At 26.5% G+C, this 20145-nt stretch overlaps 1 protein-coding gene across 1 annotated transcript in view; it reads left to right on the forward strand.

Annotated features, from left to right (window-relative positions):
* The window catches only part of LOC129618630 (protein sickie-like), a 152720-nt gene that overhangs the window by 44643 nt on the left and 87932 nt on the right, over positions 1-20145 (forward strand). The window contains exon 2 of the mRNA XM_055533488.1: positions 15883-17986. Coding sequence (XP_055389463.1) covers positions 16043-17986 — 1944 coding nt within the window. The 5' untranslated portion in view covers positions 15883-16042. The remainder of the gene's footprint in view (positions 1-15882; positions 17987-20145) is intronic.

Here is a 20145-nt window from a genome sequence, read left to right on the forward strand (position 1 = left end):
ACATCGTGATTAGCTAGTTCTTTAAATACTCACTAGGTGTCTATTTAAATATTATAAATAAAAGGGTCTTGTAAAATGAATAATCATAGATTGTTATAATAAAAGTTGAAATAGACACATTTTAACAAAATTTTTTGGACTTTTCCGAGTTTTCTCTTTAAGCAAAGTTTTTGGAATAGATCTGGATTTTACAAGTTCCCCTTTACATCAAGTCATGCTCTATTATCATATTTTATAATTATTAAGTCATAGTAACTGCAAATTAAACACGATTAATGCAATTTATCCAATTAGTCAAATTTTATTGAATTTGACTAATACGCTTAAATGGTAGATTTTTTATATTCTGTGTTATAAAGGTAGAATTTACCTGTTAAATAAATTTACTGAAAATTTAGTAAACCTTCACAACCTATGTTTCTACTTCTTTTTATGTTCAGTACCTGGCCGGGAAAACATAAAAATTGATTTATAAAAAATCACACGGTTAACTGTCGTATTACTATTGCTGTTGTGACACTTTATTTTTGTCTCATTGTCAATGTAATTTGAGTGCATTTTGGTTACAAATAACCTTTTTTATAATTCTTTGTTGTCATTTTGATTACAAAAATGAAAATTATTTTTTTTTTTCAGTGCTCAACATTCTTTTTTTTTTTTTGGATTCAACATTTCAAATTGTTAATTTTTTGTTTTTATTCGTTTTATGTTTTTTATTACAGTTTTTTGGTTTTTTTGATAGGAAATCTTTTCACGGTGTGTCATATTTTGTTATGACTCTTTTTCTATATACATACGTATAAATTGGATGATGCGTAATTGGATTTTTGGTTTCAGTTATGTTGAAATTTATTTTTTCTTTCGATATGATTTAAGGCGCCACTTTAATTTTAACATATTTTTTTTTATATTCAATAGAAGATACAAAATATTAAACATTTATGAATATGAACAAATATGCAATGATAGTTGGCACAATTACATTAAAACGGGTTATCTGATAAATACCGAAAGTTATTTTTACCTGGATCAGGAAAAATACAATTTTAGCTTGGAAAACAATATTTAGGTCTGGGTTTAGACTTAAACATTACGGATTTTGTGAATTTTTGATTGTAAATTTAGTCAAATTTTCCCAACAAAATGCATCTCATTGACGCCTACACATCTTGCTATCGAATTTGAATTAAATAAATTCAATAAACTTTGTCTACCGCACTCTAATTAACAGAAATGTGGCATTTTGCTGTCATTGTGCATGCGTTTACAGGATGCCTTTCCAAGCCAGCCCGTTGAAGAATCAATTTAAATTCATGATGCTAATGTTTGATATCACACTCTGTCCCGTCACACATGCTCTACCCCATGTGACCAGTCTAGCTCCGCTCAGAACCGGACTCTTGGAGATAGAGGCAAATGGCCTTCTTCCTATACATTTCCCGACAGCTGCGATACGTTACATTGAAGTGAAATTCCAGCCTAACCGAATACTCCCTCAACGGCCAGTGTCCCCTTGTAGACTCCTTCAGACAGGAGCATATTCCATTTTATAAGATCGTATTTTTGTCTCATTTTTTATGGTATCTATCTAAAAATAAACCCTACTTACTCATAAATCTAAATTAAAATAAACGTAGTCTAAATACTTACACGTAATAGCAGCGTCAGAACTTACTGAAGAGAATTAAAAAGCTGTTTGATAATTCTTCTAAAATTTTATTTCATGTATTCTTCAAATATATTTTGAAAATTTCATTGAATACCAATTTATTTATATAATAATTATAATTCTTATAACACTTTATCAGTATAAGATTTGAAGATATTTGGACACACCTAATCATCCGATTGGAATATTTTAAAAATTTTTTGTTTTAATATAATCTGCTTATAAGATTGAAGCTAAAAATAAACAGATGTCATCTATATACTAAAATTATTATTTTAAAAATTCTATTTCAATAAAGTTGACTTAAAATTAAAGAAATTCGTAATGCTAAAAATATTTCCATTCACAATAATTATTTAAGGAATGAAAAAACAAAAAATAACACTATGAATTTGTACTTTAAAAGCTTGCATAGCACCTATAGCAAATTTTTAGTATAACACGTTTTTTCCGCTTAAAACATAAAAATGTCGGATGAATTTTATTTTGATCAGTGTAATTAATTTTGATTTCTAAATTTCAGGCTAAATATTCAATTTGGAGGCATTTTGAGGCACATATGTATTTGGATATATGTGTATTTCCTATATCCCATATCATGCGTATTCGGTTTCTTTGATTAAATTCAATAAAAAAACCAAAAACAATACCCAATTTTATATTTAAATTGAAATTCTAGTTTTTAATTATGATAGACAGTTTAGATAATTTAAAAAAAAAATTTTTTTCTTTATTTTAATTTTAATAAATCACAATTTATTTTTTGCCTTGTATTTAAAAATTATAAAGCAACCTTAACTACAATAATAAATTTTATAATTTAACAAATTAAAAGAATTAATATTGCGATATCATCCGTATATACATAGTTGCATTAAATTTGTCTCAGTTCTCACATTTACCAATAGAAAATTAAATAATCATTATTCTTTGCAATTCTTTCTATTGCACATTTGGAATTATATATGACAATTTTCAACAAACACATTATGTTTTGCGCGAAAGCAATGAAATTATTCAATCATGATTATTTTCTGTCTCAATTAAGAGATGAAATAGGAATTTTAAGAATGACAGAGATGAATATTGTTTGATTTTGCTCATCATTTTAAGAATGCTGTCTTTTAATGTGTCAAGAGACGCTTTTCAAACATATTCTATGAATTTTCAGTATTTCAGGGAGTTGGGCTGTTTTCTTTTAAAATCTCAGAAAATAGATTACATTTTTAAGAACAGGTGACAACTTTTTTATAGTGACAACCTAATTCGGACGTTATGATTTAATTTGATCAAATCCATTAGTTTAACTAATCAACCAACCTTTACCGACAATATTGATCAGAAATGAAATTTTAAACACAAACTATTTAAAAAAAAATAAAGTTGGGTCAAACCAATGGTTTGTATTGTAGCACTTTTCCCTTCAACAAGTGAAAATTCTGATAGGTATACAGTATATGTATACCTATCACACTATTAAAATTATTTTCAGTCATATACAAAACTATTTCTAGGATTGCATATATTTAGGATGACGCATATATGCAGTCTTTGAAATAAAGCAAAACTTAATATAAAAAGGGGTTAACATAATGCTCGATTTTAAGGGTTAATTGTGTTAAGAAAAATAATTATATTTTTTAATTTCATGGAATTTACCGTTAGCTTTTAATGTTTATAAAAATTTGGAAAAGCTTGCGGTTTCGGAAATATAAGGTGTCAAAAATTCAAATTTTACGAATTTCAAGAGGTGATAACTTGAGAGGGGGTGGAGATGAAAAAAAATTTTCTTCTAACAAAATGAACTATTTGTTAATGTCTAAAAGCTCCTAAAATTTCAAGCTTCTACATTCTGGGGTCTAGAAGAAAAACGACATCAAAAATTTGGAAAAAAAGGACTTTAGATAACGGTAAATTTGAACGGCCATTTTGTTTTTCTAAATTTTAACTATACCATACCGCGCAAGTGGAAGCAAGCCGCTGCCTTTCTGCGTTTGCAAAATTTCAAAAATGCTTATGGTTTCATTGCAACAAATATTTAAAAAAGGCCATTTTTAGGGTTTTGGGGGGGTATAACTTCTATAGGGGGGGAGATAGGTAAAAATTTTGTTCTACGGAAATAAGTTTCTAGTGAAGATCTATGTACGTATTAAATTTCAGCTCTCTATCTTCAAAGGTGTAGAAGTTTTGTAAACAGACACACGGACAGACGGACGGATGGACGGACGGACGGTCGGACGGACGGATGGACGGACGGACGGACGGACGGACGGACGGACGGACGGACGGACGGACGGACAGAGTGAAACTAATAAGCACTTTTTTCAAAAAAATTTTTGGAAAAGTGCTAAAAAAAGAGGAAATTCAAAGTAGCAATACTAGAAATCTTAACTGTTTAAGTTTTATATTACCCTCAATTATCTAGGTTACACCCACTTCTCTAGAAAATCATATATTTATACCATAGTACAATCGTGAATAACATAATCAAATGAAATCTTAGTTTGGTAAGCCTAAAACTTCTTCTTCAAAATTTCTACTTACGATAATAAATTAAATTTTAATTTTAAAAATTTTGCAAAACGGAAATGAGGCATGTTCCAACCTCAAATTTTTGTAAAAATACCCGTCAACTTTGAAAATTGATTTACATAAGGTAAAGTAAGGTAATTTCGTCATGTTAAGGGACTTTTTCGGTTTTTTAACGATGTATTTCGAAGAGTTAATGTGTGTGCAACAAAAGTATCATTTTTTGTTAGTTTGGAATGTTGACAAAATTATTTTTAACTTTTTCAGACAGTTACTTTGTGAATTATTATATTTTTTTAAATTTTAAAATATCTCCAAAAGTCATGTAATTTCGTCAGCAAAATCTTTGAGTTTTTAATTTCGTCATGTGGAGTTGCTAATTTCGTCATGGCAAAAAAAAACTAGGTTTTAATACAGTTCATTGGACTAAAATAAAAAATAATGCAAATTTAAACTGTGTATATCATAATTAATAACTATCCGGTAACAATTTTGAAAAAAAAGCATGACAAAATTTGAACAATTCAAAAACTATGTAAAATTTTAATTCCGTCAGCACCCTATTTAAGTATTACATTCCGCCGCCTCACAAAATATGATTGTAAATAAAATTTTAGTAAAAATTAGTTTTAAATTTAATAGTTTTTTAGATATTGTACAGAACTGTTATATTTGTCAAATTTAACATTTCAATTTTTGTTTTTCTCGTGTTTTTATCATTATTTGTAGAAAAACTTTGGCAATCTACATTTTTCGTTACTATTAAAATAGATTGTACTGGTGATACCTGAATAAAATATAACTGACGAAATTTTATATTTTGGCTAGAAACACTGTAAATAAAAGTTCTGCATTCAATTTTTTTTAATATTTTAAGTTTCAAAAGTAAATATTCATATTTTAAAATGTTTTAATAAACCACTCAATTTCGTCATTCTGACGAAATAATCTCCAACTCCAAAAAATTTGGTTGGTAATTTCGTCACTTCACTTTTATTTTTTAATATTTCACTTTTTCAATTTTTTTCTTATTAATAATGTTTTTTTAAGTTTAATTTGTCAAAATATAAGCAAATATGTAAGAAATTACACATATTTCAACAGATATACCCTTAAGAAACTTTCTACTTTTCTTAACGAAAACACTAAGAAAAAGCAAAAATTTGCCCCGGTATGTTTTTCAGTAATTAAGAATGTCTTTTAAAATTAATTTATTCTAATTTTTTAAAATTTAAAAACGGATCTTCTCACTTCAAGTATATTTAAAAACAAAAATGTTTAAATTTTATTGAAAATAGATGGGGTTTCCTAATATTTGACAAATATGTGAAGGAAGTGCGACCTATGACGAAATTAAATGCACTGACGAAATTACCTTACTTTACCTTACATCAATAAATCATCGTTCTAGGAGCATCTGTTTGTTGATGGAAGTAACACCATTCTATTATTAAATTCTCACTTTAAGACAATCATAGCTGAGAACTAAAAATTTATAATTTCGAAAAAATTAATATTTACATTTTTTGGAAATTTACGCTTCGTAACTCTTAACCCCACATATAATAATGAATTAATGAATTTCTTCTTTCACCTTAATAACTATATAAATCAGAGAGAACCTATTCAAAATGTTAAAATTTATGTTATATTAAAAATTTTTATTCAAAATTAAATTCAAAAACATAAAAATACTTACAATTTAAATTATCACATCATAATTTTATTAAAAAATAAAGGCAACTAAAATTTTTCTCTCTAAATTATGTTCTTTGATTCACCATAAATTCTCCTTTTATTTTTTTTTTTCCTGCTTCTTAACTGCGACCGCGACTGCGACATTCGCTTGCATAAAGTAAAAAAGACGGAAAAATTTTTTTTTTTTGTTGCTTTGTTATTTTAAATAAAATTTATTTTCACGTCCAGTTCTTTATGAATTTATTAACACGCAAATGTACAACAATATTTTATAAGCGTGTATTTTTTAATGCAGTATAAAATTGTACGTATATAACTGTCATACAATGAATTTTGATACATGCAAACGAATACAATAAAAATATAAGTATAATGCAAGCGCCACACTGTGTAAAATTAAGAAAATATTGTTAACAATAATATTAACATTTACACAACATAGCCGATATACGATCTCAGTTCGCTCTAAACTAAACTTAATAAAGTATAATATATGCAATGTAATTCACTTAAATGCACACTTAATATGTACTCGTATAAGAAAATAGAAATTTTACAGGAAAATTTTAAAGAAAATTTTAAGTGAAAAATGTGTACACAAAAAAAAAAAAATTAATTGTGACAATATTATGTAGTTTAATGAACCGTGCATATGTATGTACTCGTATATACCAGAAACAAATTCGTTGACAGAAAGCAGTTTATCATTTATAACGATGCTCTTACACTTTTTTTTTTTCATTAAGTACTTACATATGTGCAAGGAAAAAAAAAATATTTATAATATCATATATTAAGAGAATTTTTTTAAAATTTATTATATTAAAATTATGAGAAGGAGAAAGCTATTCAGTATTACGCACAGTCTTATTATTGTAACAATTCACGATATTGTGAACAAATTTTTCAAAAGTGCATTTAAAATGTTCAAAAGAGTATGCGGTGAGTAAGATACGTGTACTTTATACGAACGTCTGTCTTCAATAGACATAAAATTGAACCTCTATAGCAGCTAATATTTTTTATGGGAAATGAAAAGAAGAATAAAATAAAAATTATAAATTATAAAGAAAATTATAAAATTTACTTTCATTTTGCTTTTGATAATTTTTTAAGACAAATTTTAACCTACTTTTACGTGAACATTAATATTATAAAATTTTAGATTCATAAGTTTGTTTCAATATTATCTTTTATAACATTGTTAAATCTGACTTTTATGCTCGAAATTTGCATATTACACATTTAAGTTTCATAGTTTATCGTTATCAATCTGATGTGAGTAATCCAGAAATAAAACAACAAAAATAACAAAAGTTTGACAAATATTAACTATGGACGCATATATTTTCTTAATGCGTGTTTACAATCTGAAAACAATACTCTTTCCTATACCAACCACTTTGTTCTATGATGAAGGCGGATTTTTTTCCAGATTTGATTCATTTCTTGAAGAAACATGGTAATTTGATCTTAATTAAAAAATTGTGTCTCATGTATTTTATTAAGCAATAGGTCAAATATTAGTTACCGTCACAACCGGTTCCAATATGCTCGGTGCCCTACACGGTTTCGAAAAAAGAAGGCGCTCTCTTCCTCTATTCAGAACAATGAAGGATATTCAGTAAACATTGTACATTTTTATAACTTTATCATACTGAATGCATAGAATAAAAATCTGAAATTAAAATTTCAACTTTTTGTTTTGCATACTGCCTTAGTATAGGTACATGTTATCACCTTAATTTCACTGTAAATAGGAAGAGAAAATATTTGGAAAATACGGAGAAAATGAAAAACATTTTTGTTTTTTGAAAATTAGTTTTTTTTCAAGTTCTTAATGGCGCCCCTGTTTTTCGGTGCTCAATGTAAGTGCTTACTGTGCTAGATTCGACCCTAGTTGCTGCTTGATTATGAATTGCGTATGATTTATGTACTTATTAATCGTTAAAAACTATTTCATTGTTATTGTCATTAATCTATTTCCTGACGTATGTGAGCTATAGAGGCAAATGTACTAAATCAATTTTGCACTATATAGTAAAGCCTTATCAATTTTATTTATAATATAAAATTTCTAAGTTTTTTGAGCTATGAATTTCTAATACCAAATTATTCAATTGTTTTATTTGAAAAATAACAATAATTGCTGTCAATATAACAGTCACAGTTCGTATGACAAGAATAGCCCGTGAGCATTATTTCTTTTTTATCAATGTTTTTTTCCACGAATGTACTTTTACTTAATGTCTCTAACAACTTTACTACTGTGCTGTAATTGATCAAAAAATTGATTACCTTTTCACTTTAATCAAATTGAAGTAGAATCAATGCATATTGAAAGTTGCTGCCGGTATGTCGTGCAATATAACTTATGTCAAACATAATTGCGACAATTTTATGTATAAATAAGTCATCAAAATTTATTGTTATTTTAATAAAGAAAAATAATAATCTGGATTTTTTATGTTCTGTCTCTTTTTTACTCCGAGTTTTTCATTCAAATCGGGAAACACGTGTTTCATTAATAAATTTTTCAAATCTTGTTTTTTGAAACAAAAAACCGGAGTTTTTAATAAATTTACCTACAGTCATTTTTTATTAGTTTAATAAGTTAAAAAAATCACAAATTTTCAAGCGAACCAGAAAAAAAAAATCATATTTTTTTTCAAAATGACAAAAAATGTATTTGAGGTTTGGGTATTTTTCATAAAATTATTTTTGATTGGAAAAAAAAAATTTTTTTTTGTCATGAAAATTTTACAAATCGATTATTTGCACAGACACACACACAGTTGCACTCAAAATATTATGAATGAATTGTTTTTGATTTTTTTTTTCAATTCTTTGTTTTGAAATATCGTGACTTTTAATCAAAATTTAATTTGACATTTCGTTTTAAACGTCATTATAATTTTTTTTTTGTTTTTTTTCGCTTTGATTTTGATTTTTATTTGTTTTCAGATGAAAATCTTTTAAATTTTAATAAGTTGTTTCTGTTTTTCTCCGCTATCAATAAAATGGTTACATTTTCTCCGGAATGAGTACATTTCTTGTTTATCGTATGAAATAAAGGAAATGATTTTTAGTTCAAATTTAACACAAAAAAAAAAAAATTTTTTTTCTGGTTTCATTTTGTGATTGAATTACTGTTTTCGATTTGTTATTAAATCAAACAACCAAAAAAAAATAAAGTTGAATAAATGATGATTTGTACAAAAGCACTTTTCCTTTCAACAAGTGAAAATACTGTTCTTACTAACCATCTACTTCATTATTTAAAGTGCTTTTATTAACAAATGAAAAATTAAAAAAATATTGCATACATTTAGGGGTATCATAAATCAATGGCATATATTCGGAGTATCGAATCACTGAGTTATAGTGATAATTATTCGACATGATCATAAACACAAACCACTTGAAACAAAAAATTCACGTCTATTATTAAATTTTGGGAATTTTAACAATAAATATGACCGTCATTAAATGATTCGACCTCAGTATGAACCCCAATATTTTACCAATTTCAAAAGGTTATAACTTGAAAAGGGATGGAGATGGAAAAAACTTTTCTTTTAACGAAATGAACTATTTGTTAGTATCGAAAAGTTCTCAATATTTCAGGCTTTCAGGACAAGGTTTCGACGCATTGTCGTCTAGAAGAAAAACGATATCAAAAATTTAAGAAAAAAAATGGATTTTAGATAACAGTTCAGCCTTAGCGGTTGTTTTGTCTTTGCAATATTCATCAGTGCTGTTCCGTTGTAGAAGAAATATGTCCCTACCTTACTAAGGTGGCCGAATTTGAAAAATGTTTATTGTTTCGTTACAATAAATAGCCAAAAAATGGAATTTTTAAGGTTTTTAGGGATTATAACTTTCAGAGGAGAGACGGGTGAAAATTTTCTTCCATGAAAATAAGTCCATAATAAAAATCTATATGTAAGTATACCAAATTTAAGCTTTCTGCTTCAAAGAGTGTAGAAGTTTTGTAAAGAGGCACGAAGAACGAACAGAGCAAAATTAATAAGCACTATTTTTTTAATTTTCTTTTAGAAAAGTGCTAAGGAAAAAGATTCAATCGAACAAAAATAAAATCGATTTTTAAAAATCGGAAATTAGTTTATACTATGTAGGAAATTTTTTATTTTGTGAATGGTTTTGATTAACCGTATATTAAGATTTTGACAAATTTCATTTTAGTTTTCTCAATTTTTTTATTTTTTGTGTTTTTGATGACAGGAAATCGTCAATATTTAATTTAATTGATGATAGAGACCTCTTTTTGATGTAACATGAAACTTACACAAAAAAAACTAAAATTTCTAAACTAAAATTTTAGATTTTCTCTTTAATAGTTTTAATAACAAAAACAAGAAAAGATTTTTTAGAAAAATTCATGTCCAAAAAAAAAAGAACAAGAAAAGATTCTCTTAGTAATAAATTTGTTAATTTTATTGGAATCTTATACGTAATTTTGTTAAATGTTGAACCATTAGCTGTTTTAAATGTTTTGACATATTCAATGTTGAATTTATGTTTTCAATTTTTTATTGAGCATTTGAAAATCTTAAAAAAATAATAAATTAGTTAAGGAAAGCAATAAATTTTTTGGAAAAGTTAGAAGAATAGCAACTTAGTGTCCAGTTTATGTTAATGATTATCAAAATATAAATTTATAAGAAACAGAACAGAAAATTGTGGATAAAATTTCTAAACTGAATTGTTTTTTATTGTTCTACAACCCCAAATATAACAAAATTATTTAAATTCATTTTAGATTAACATTGACGATGTTTGAGATGAAAAAGTTTAAAATTTTCCTATACATTTCCTGTAATTCAAGAGATTACAAAATTGAAGCTTAAGATATTCAATTGAAACTATCATTGAACTATCAATTAGATTGAATACGGCAGTTACATAATAATCACGGGTTAAAATGTTAAATATAATTAGAGAACGCACCCTAAAAGCTATTATCCTTATTTTATGCAAATATCTATTTTCATGCTTGATCACCTTCATAATACACACAGTCCATAAAATAAATGTTTATTTTTAATTGAAAATTCTTTGATTGTCATATAGACAATGTATAAACACATCTATACACGTGTTTATATAAAATATTCTCATAGTTTATGACCCAACCCTATGTATACATACATAAAATAATGGTCTATACCAGTAATGTTATTAATTTTTCTGATTCTTCGTTTTTATTTTTCAAAATAAACTTCGATTTTATTCAAATTATGTTAAATGAATAAATTTTTTTCTTGGTTTTCTTTAAAACGCAAATACTTGAAAGATACAACAGCCAAAATATTTTCCATATTTCAATTTAAAAATTTTTTTTAAATATTTATGTATTTTGGAAGAAAAACAAGAAAAAAATCGAATAAAAAATTATAATAAACTAGATTTTTAATTTATAAACTTGGGTTTTGACTATACACGTATTTTTAATACCGCGCGGTATTAAAATAAAAGTATATCCAAAAATTCACTTATGCAGATTACTTGAATTTGATTTTTTTTTTAATTTTTAACAATACTCACGAAATCGAAAACAAATACCTTATACATTATTTAAAACTCTTTTGCATTCTTAACTTTTATTGTAAAACAGACTTGTTTGAGTACCAGCCAATATTGTTGCTTATCCAACTTCATTCATAAAAAAAAAAATATGTTGTATGTGTTGGCGTTTAACTTGAATTTAAAATTAAAACTTAAAAAAATTAAAATTTTGTTTTTTGTTTGTGTCTTAAATGCTATATAAATTCATTATAATTTAAAAGAGTTATGAGCTTACAAGTTGATTGGCATACCATCAGATCAAAATTTTTTTAATGTCCGTCATTATAATTTTTAAAAAAAATTGCATATGTACGTATGTGGGTAAATGAGTAAAATAAATAATATGTTTTACATACAAATTTTTCTTTTTGCTTTAATTTTATTCAAATCCTCCAGGTGCAATAATAACACAGTATGTCTGTTTGACTTCGAAATCATAGTAGTACGTTATTAATATAAAATTCAAGTAATTACAAGTTGAATTAGAGTGTGTTCCATTTAAAATCATTCAAATTGACGAAACAGAAGCAGCTAAGATATTCATATAATGTTAAGTTATTTTTTTATAATTGAACTTCTGGGCAAATAATTGTCAAAAAGACGTTTTAAAAGATAGGCACCGTCAGCGTCGGATCTGCCATATATACAGAGTAAACATTTGCAAGAGGCGCTGAAAAGCAGGCAAACTGAAAGTCAGTGTCGTCATTGAAAACTTACAACAAAAAAACCAAATTTTAAAAAATAAAAATAAACAACAACTGTTATACACTTTACTGTTATATTGAAAACAGTATAACAGTGAATATTTAGAGTGTATAACAGAATAACATTGAAGTACACCAAAATTTCTAATCTAGATCATAAAGATACTATTATTTTCTATTCACATCATTCATTTTACATAATTAGACCAATTTTGTTTTGCATTCTGATCCCAAATCCTGGTTGGATTACGATAAGTTTATTTAATAATAAGTAGCCCTTAAAATCAATAGTTTACTATAATTATAATATGGAAATATAATATACTCGTAGAAGTATCACCAATTCGAATTCGTCAATAAATTCTTGTTTTCTATGGACAATTAATAAAGTGCACCACACTACCTTATTTACATATTTTTATGAGTAATTTGCATAAAGCTAAGTATTTATAAGTATTGATCAATGATCACTGATCGTTAAATTAAATAATCTTTAACTTAAATGCGGAGGAATTAATTAGTGAATTATTGTCTATATAAAATAACAATTCTGTTTTCTTGTATAGTTTTGTTGTTTAACTTGCTGTTTTTATAGCATTAAGTTTCTATACGGTAGAGATAATTAAAATAATTTTAAAGATAGCATAGTCTCTGATAATTTAAGTCATGGTTTGAAAATATTAAGTACATTTTTTTTTTTTAAATTGCCGCGTATAAATCGTAAATTTAATTCATGAAAAAAATGCAACAAGTATTTACTACAATGTGAATGCATTATACACGCAATATACTTTAATAGTTAGAAATTATATTATGTAATATACAATACAACAACAGCATATCTTGTATATTACATAAAGAATGCGCATGAAACTGTTTTAAAGTGCCATGAAAGTGATTTTCATCAATTCTTTCAAAATAAATGATAGCAACCTTATAATTATTTACTTATGTTTTAAACCAATTTAAAAAAAGAGTAATGGCATATAAGGAGTCACAAACAAAAATATTATATATGCAGTTAGTTAAAAGCTTATTTATGATTTAAGTTTTGATTTATTAAGTAATTAAATACTTCCTCAATTCATTCATATTACGAAATAATTATACTAAGCTAATATATCATGCCGCAAACTATAATGAAAAATAATAATACCGCTGCTTGCTAATATCATAAGATTATAATATTAAAGAGTTTATAAGCTTTCTATCGTATGTTTAAAGTTATTTAAAGCGGTATAGTATAAGTATTGTATTACAATTATTTTAGTTTATAATTTATTTTTCTGCATTTTAAATATGATTTTTTGTTAGAAACGTATAATGTTTGCTATGTTTTTTGCTAATATGCCACTTAAATTGCATTCTTACCCAATGAAAGATGTTTGTAACTATAAGTAATGAAAGTATTCAGGCTTTTATGTCTTCTGTTATAGATTTAGTAATTGTTGCATCATTTATGCTGCTGAGAGCTCACGTTAAATAAGAATCTTTTAAATCGGGCTACATTATCAATAAAATTTGAATAAGAATAGTTCATATTCGAAATCAATCGAAAAATATGATACAAAACTTTTAAATATTATAATATTTTCTCTTCTTTTGGGTGTGCTAATTGTTCTGTAAGGAAATATTGCATATTGCTACGTTTTGTTTTTACTTCCATGTATTGCATTTATTGCTTTAACTTTTATCATTAGTAATTTTTTTATAATAAAGAAGAAAACGTGTTTAAATAACCATCACGTTCGCATAAATTTTAAACGTAAAATTAAAAAATTAAGACTTGTATATACCGTCAATTTAAGTGTAGCATATTAGTATAAGAATAAGACTTGGGTATACAAATTAAAAATCATACAATATTTTTAATTTGTATACCCAAGACCCCATATTAACAAGTGTATCAGCAAACAACAACATCAACATCGAAGAAATGTGAAGATTTTCATTAAAATGTTCATTAATTAAGAACAAGATTATTTTTAATCTTAAATTTTCCCAGATTTTAAATAGTTGTGATTTTTAATATCTAAATGGAGGTTCAATAGCAGTTCAATGAACATCTATTCATTTTGAAATACAAAAGACTAACAATCAAAGTAATTTTAGAATGAGTAATGACTTTATTAAAATGGAGTTGTATTATTAGTAAATTTAGTTCTCTTATTTCTCTTTTTATTGAATAATATTGCCTTTTAATAAAGCTTCCAATAGGCTAAGTATAGACTACCACTAGAAAGGTGATAATGTATTAAATATTAGCATAATATTAAAATTGTCAGTTTTATTAATGTTATATTTTAAATATACTTTAAAATTTATAAAAACAAAATCATAATGAATTTTTTTCTTTAAAATTTGGGAAGTAAAATTTACATATTTTTATTAAAATTAATTTAGAAATAAAAGAGATTATGATTTTTTTTTTCATAATAAACATTAGATGGGTGAAAAGTTTTCTATCTCTTGGTAGATTGATGGATTCCAAGGGTACCGAGTGGGGCAAGAGGACATATCTGCAGTTATGCCACCGCAGCTATTCGCGACTTATTATAGCCACCCCACACTTCCGCGTATTCCGGGTGTAAAACTGGAGCTAGTACCGCGCTGTCGCAAAGAATATGCACAGCGGTTTCGTCGCCGCCCCCACAAAATCAGTACAAGAGGGATTCCGATTTCACCAGCTTATGTAGATGATACCTTACTGGGTATTGTTCAGTAAAGAAATAAATAACAGTATGCACTCGGTTTTTATCCATCCCAAACAACTCCGCGGTAAACTTTACGGAACGCGATGGAAGAAACATTTTTGCATAATGGCACCCCATCATGTTCTGTCAGTGAAAGTCGCATTCCGCCTTAAATAGACAGGCAAGCCGAGCTTCCACGACAGAAGATGGCAGCCCACAAAAAAGCAGCAGTCGCACAATTAAATTTAAAAAATATTCACAAATTTTTAATATTTTTGCTTCAACCTCCAAAACACTTCCACAAAATTTTTACAATGCTAAAATCTACAATCTAAATAATCCATATTTAATTATGCTATATGATTTTGAATTTAATTATCGGTATATGCATAATTTCAGAGTAGTAAAACTATTTTAACCTTTTCTTCAAATATATTGCGGACTTAAATTTAGTTATAATTTTAAATTATTCAATAACCATCTTCTGGGTATTTTTTAAAACAAAAACAAAATTTCACTTTTTTTTTAACCTAAAGGTGACTCGTAAATCTTATATGCAATGCAGATTATATTTTTTTTAATTTTTATTATATAGGAACAGTAGAAATTTTTTTTAGGCACTAATCAGTTTATTTTGGTAAATGTTAGTGAAAAGAGGTATCATACATTTTGATAACAATAAATTTTATTATGGAAACTGTGAAAAATTCAAAGGAACTAAAATTAGTAAGTAGTTAACTATAAGATTATCAATATTTTATGACTTAATTTTGAGAACCACATGTAATAGGCTATGTTTTTTAATGAGACACCTCACATTTTTGAACTGGTTTTAGTCCCTTGCTCTTGATTTTTGAAAAATTTCAATAGTTTATACAAAAAGTAGGTAGGTTTTTACTAGACCAATGAAATTTTCTAAAAATTTAAGTAAAATGTTGTGGAATAAATATGCATGTATGCTGTCGAGTCCAATTAACTAAAGTTATTAAATACTTTACAGAATTTTCAAATTAAGAAACAATGTTTCAAAAGATAAAATGATAATTTTAAAAAATTGGTTTTATAAAGCCAAAACGTGATTATAAACTTAAAAGTGATTTTAATAAAAATACAACAACAAAAAAAATGCTAATAAATAAAATTTCAAAAAAACATTCCAAATGACAACGAAACGTGTATCAATTATGCGACCTCATACACAAATACATGATGGTTTCGCAACAATAAGAAAAGGTGGCCTTACAAGAACTCGAAGTCGTGCTGAACAATTGGAACGTTTTCGTCCAAAATCATTAAAATCAAATTCAGCTGATTTTGATGAATATACATCAAATTTGTATGATGATGAAGATTCAAATATAATTTCTACATCTACTAATACTGATACAGGATTATCTTTCCTAAAAGGACATTATCAATCAGCAAATGGTTTAATTGATCCAACAACATCGGAACCATTATATTCAAGTCCAAGTTCATTACCATGTTCAACATTTCGTCCTATTGGTGAACAAATAACACAATTACCATCATCACCACAATCGAATTATACAACAGTAACACAAAATATTAAAAAGAATTCACAATTCTCATTAGAATCATTACAAAGTAGTACAACACCAAAAACACCAGATAATCCATCTGAAGATGGTATATTTTTATATTCAGCTCCAGAATCACCACAATATACAAATATATTGCCAGGTATGAATAGATCATCAAATCGTTCGTATGATGAAATTGAAGATTTTATTACAGCAACAAATAATATGACAAATGGTCAAATAACATCATCACCAAAATCAAAATCTTCTATAATATGTGATTCAATATTACCACCAGAGAATGAAATGATTCAATTACAAGATTTAACAACAACTAATAAATCAAAATCAATTCAACCGCAAACAATGGAACAAGAAACAACACCATTAAATAACAATAATATAGTTAGAAAATCATCTATGAGATCAGCAACATTACAACCGAAGAAAACTTCGTTTTCCCTTTTTACTTCAACAATTGGCGAAAGTAATTCTCTAGCCACTACTAATAACACAAACGATGTGAAAATTGATCAAAATCATCTTAACAATAAATTTAATGGAACAACAGCATGTAACAAGAATGGTACTAATACCAATACTAATATAATTTATAGTAATACAATAAATACTTATCAGCATAATAGAAGTGCTAGTATACCATCATCACCGAAACCGAATAGTTGTAGTACACCATTAAATACAATTTTTAATACAATAGAACCAAAGATAAAAACTTCACTAGAATTTTATAATCCTCAAACAAATTATTATAGCCCAAGTGAAATATCATCAAAATCATCAATAAATTCAATTCACAATAGTGATATTTCGAATTCAACAAGAGAGAAATCATTATTTGGTGGTGATTATGAAACAATAAATAATTCTTCTATAAATTCCAATGGTATTAACAATAGTATACCATTTAAAAGAAGTTCAAGTGCAAATATTGAAGATTATTCTAGTTATAATACAACACAAATAACAACCACAACAACACCGTTATCTTATTTAATTTTACCACAACAACACCAACAACATATTAAATCAAATGAAAATTTAAATATTAATAATAGTAGCCATGATCGTATTAATTATATTGGTTTTGAAAATCAAACATTTAAACATCGACGTTATCATACGTTAGGCCACCCAAGATTAAATTCAGCATGTACAAATAATATTTCTTTCAATAATAATAATAATAATAATGGTATTGATGGCAGTATATTTAATAATGATATAGACAGTCAACATCAACGTAATTTTTATCAAAGAACACCAATGCTATCATTAATGTCAAATAATTCAACCGGACATTTAGCAGCGACATACGGTAGCGGTGGTAGTACAACAAATGTTAATAATTTACCATGGAATTCTAGTGTAACACCAATTGAAGATGATATTAATATTACTGATTATATTGATCCATTAGTATTTAAAGTTGGTTGTCAAACAACTTTACGTAGTAAACCAATAATACCATGGTATGAATTAGCTATTAAAAGAGATATAAGACGTAAAAGTTGCCCACCTATTAGTCAACAAAATCAGGTAGAATTTTTATTATATTTTATTTTTTTCATATACATATATTGATTTATATTTTACATTTTTATAAATAATTTATAATTATTGTGGATTTTCACTTAGTATTCACCCTAATTTTCACTAATATTTCAACATGTTAACCGTATTTTGGATACTTCCATCTCAACGGATGCGTGATTTCGATTAATATAAAAGTAAAATTGCAAACATTACCTAAACATTATACTCGTAATATTCTTTACATTCATTCATTGAACACAATATGTATATTACTGCATAAGGTTATTGTACACTAAGTTTCACACAATTATTTAATTCATAACAATGAGAACGTATTAGCCCTCACGTAACATGTGGTCAACATTTATTTTTCACTGCAAAGAAAATTATTTCCCACTACTAAGTAACGTGAAGTGGGTATATTATTAACCTTCAGTATTTTATGGTATAGGAATCCTAAAACCATATTAAATTCAACCCAGATAACAAAAAATTTAAATTTTTTTGCAAATTAGTAACTCTCTTCGAACTTTAATTTAAATATGTCACTTCAGTTTAATCACTCTCTCGTTCCATTTTTTCTCCCCCTTTCTCTGTCAATCATCTTATCTTATTTACTTTAGAGAGAAGTTATCACGTTCTTATATTGTTATTTCTCATCATTTATTTTAGCCTTCCCTGACGAGTCTCTAGTTATTAACGACGTCTTTTCATTCCAATGTAATTAAAAAATGCAAAATTTTTTCCAATTATTTTGCAGAAATAGCATTCAAATTCGATTGTTAAATATTCTATTGTCGAATGCTGCTGCCTTCATAATATTTAAAAGTTTTCTTTTTTTTTCCTACTTCACTCCCTTTGGGGCATAGGGCTTCACAAAGCTTCTCCATCGAGCTCTATTTTGCGCCAATGTTTTTATTTCTGCTCACGTTTTTATTTCTACCCACGTTTTTCCAGCTATTGCTAATTCTTTGGCAATTCTTCACCTCCATGTTAGTCGAGATCTTCCCACATCTCTTTTGCCATCTCATCCCCTATCGCATTATCATAACCGGCGCCCTTCGGATCCTTGTATATGCAATCTATTTCCATTTTCTTCTTTTGATAGTTAACCCTATTGGTTCCTGAATCGTAATCTCCCAGAGTTCCGCGTTTGTTATTCGCCTGGGCCAGTGTATATTGCAAATAACTCGCAGGCATTTGTTTAACTTTAATTGCAGTTTCTAATATTGTAAAGTAATGTGCTTGAAATAGTTTTTCAGTTTTCCATAAAATCGTATTCCCACATAATTATTCAAAAACACAATTAGCTCAGTGCTATATTTCCTTGGACCCTGTTTCATATCTTCCATAACATGCTACTGAAAGAGAAAATTATTTAATTATTTTTATAAGTATGATTCTTGAATTCCTTAAATTCATTCCATATTTCTTCAAAGTGAAAAGTTTCCAAAATTATTTAATTAAAGAACTTCCGGATTATAAAGTTTTTTAAAACACTTATTTACTTATTTTATTTCTTTTCTCAAAATTATTCTAACTTTGTATATGTGTAAATTCAAAAATATTTTTAAAATTTCTAAAATTTATTAATATTTAAAATAAAAAAAAATTCTTTAAACAAAATTTATTTTCAAATATTTTTTGAAAACTATAAAATTACTTAAATGAAAATACAATGATCTTTCACATTTTTATCCTCTCATAAACTTCATTATTGTGTATATTGTAGCATAGGTCCCATATAATATAATAAATAATATATATGTGTATGTGTATGTACTATAAAACCTATGAAATGTACTTTTATATGCTCTGTAAATCTTCTTAATCAAATAACATTGTACGTATATTAAAATGCATAATACTCGTATGTTTGTATAAGCACATATACAGGAGCCTTATTGAAATAAAGCCATGGGTATAAACCAACTGATAATCTTAACAAAAGTCATTATTATTTTTAATGTTCTATATAAGAATGTACATTATATACATATTATTACTCTGTGTACAAACAATGTGTACTAACATTTTTCAAAAAGAATCTTACAAACATTGTAGAGTAAAAGTCCGAATTATTATCCTTTTCTTCCTTATTCTTAATATCCTTTCATAAAAATTCCATTCAAAATATAATTTTATTTTCCTTTTTTTTATGT

The sequence above is a fragment of the Condylostylus longicornis genome, unplaced genomic scaffold (assembly GCF_029603195.1).
Source record: "Condylostylus longicornis isolate FDR11 unplaced genomic scaffold, ASM2960319v2 ptg000009l, whole genome shotgun sequence".
NCBI lineage: Eukaryota > Metazoa > Arthropoda > Insecta > Diptera > Dolichopodidae > Condylostylus > Condylostylus longicornis.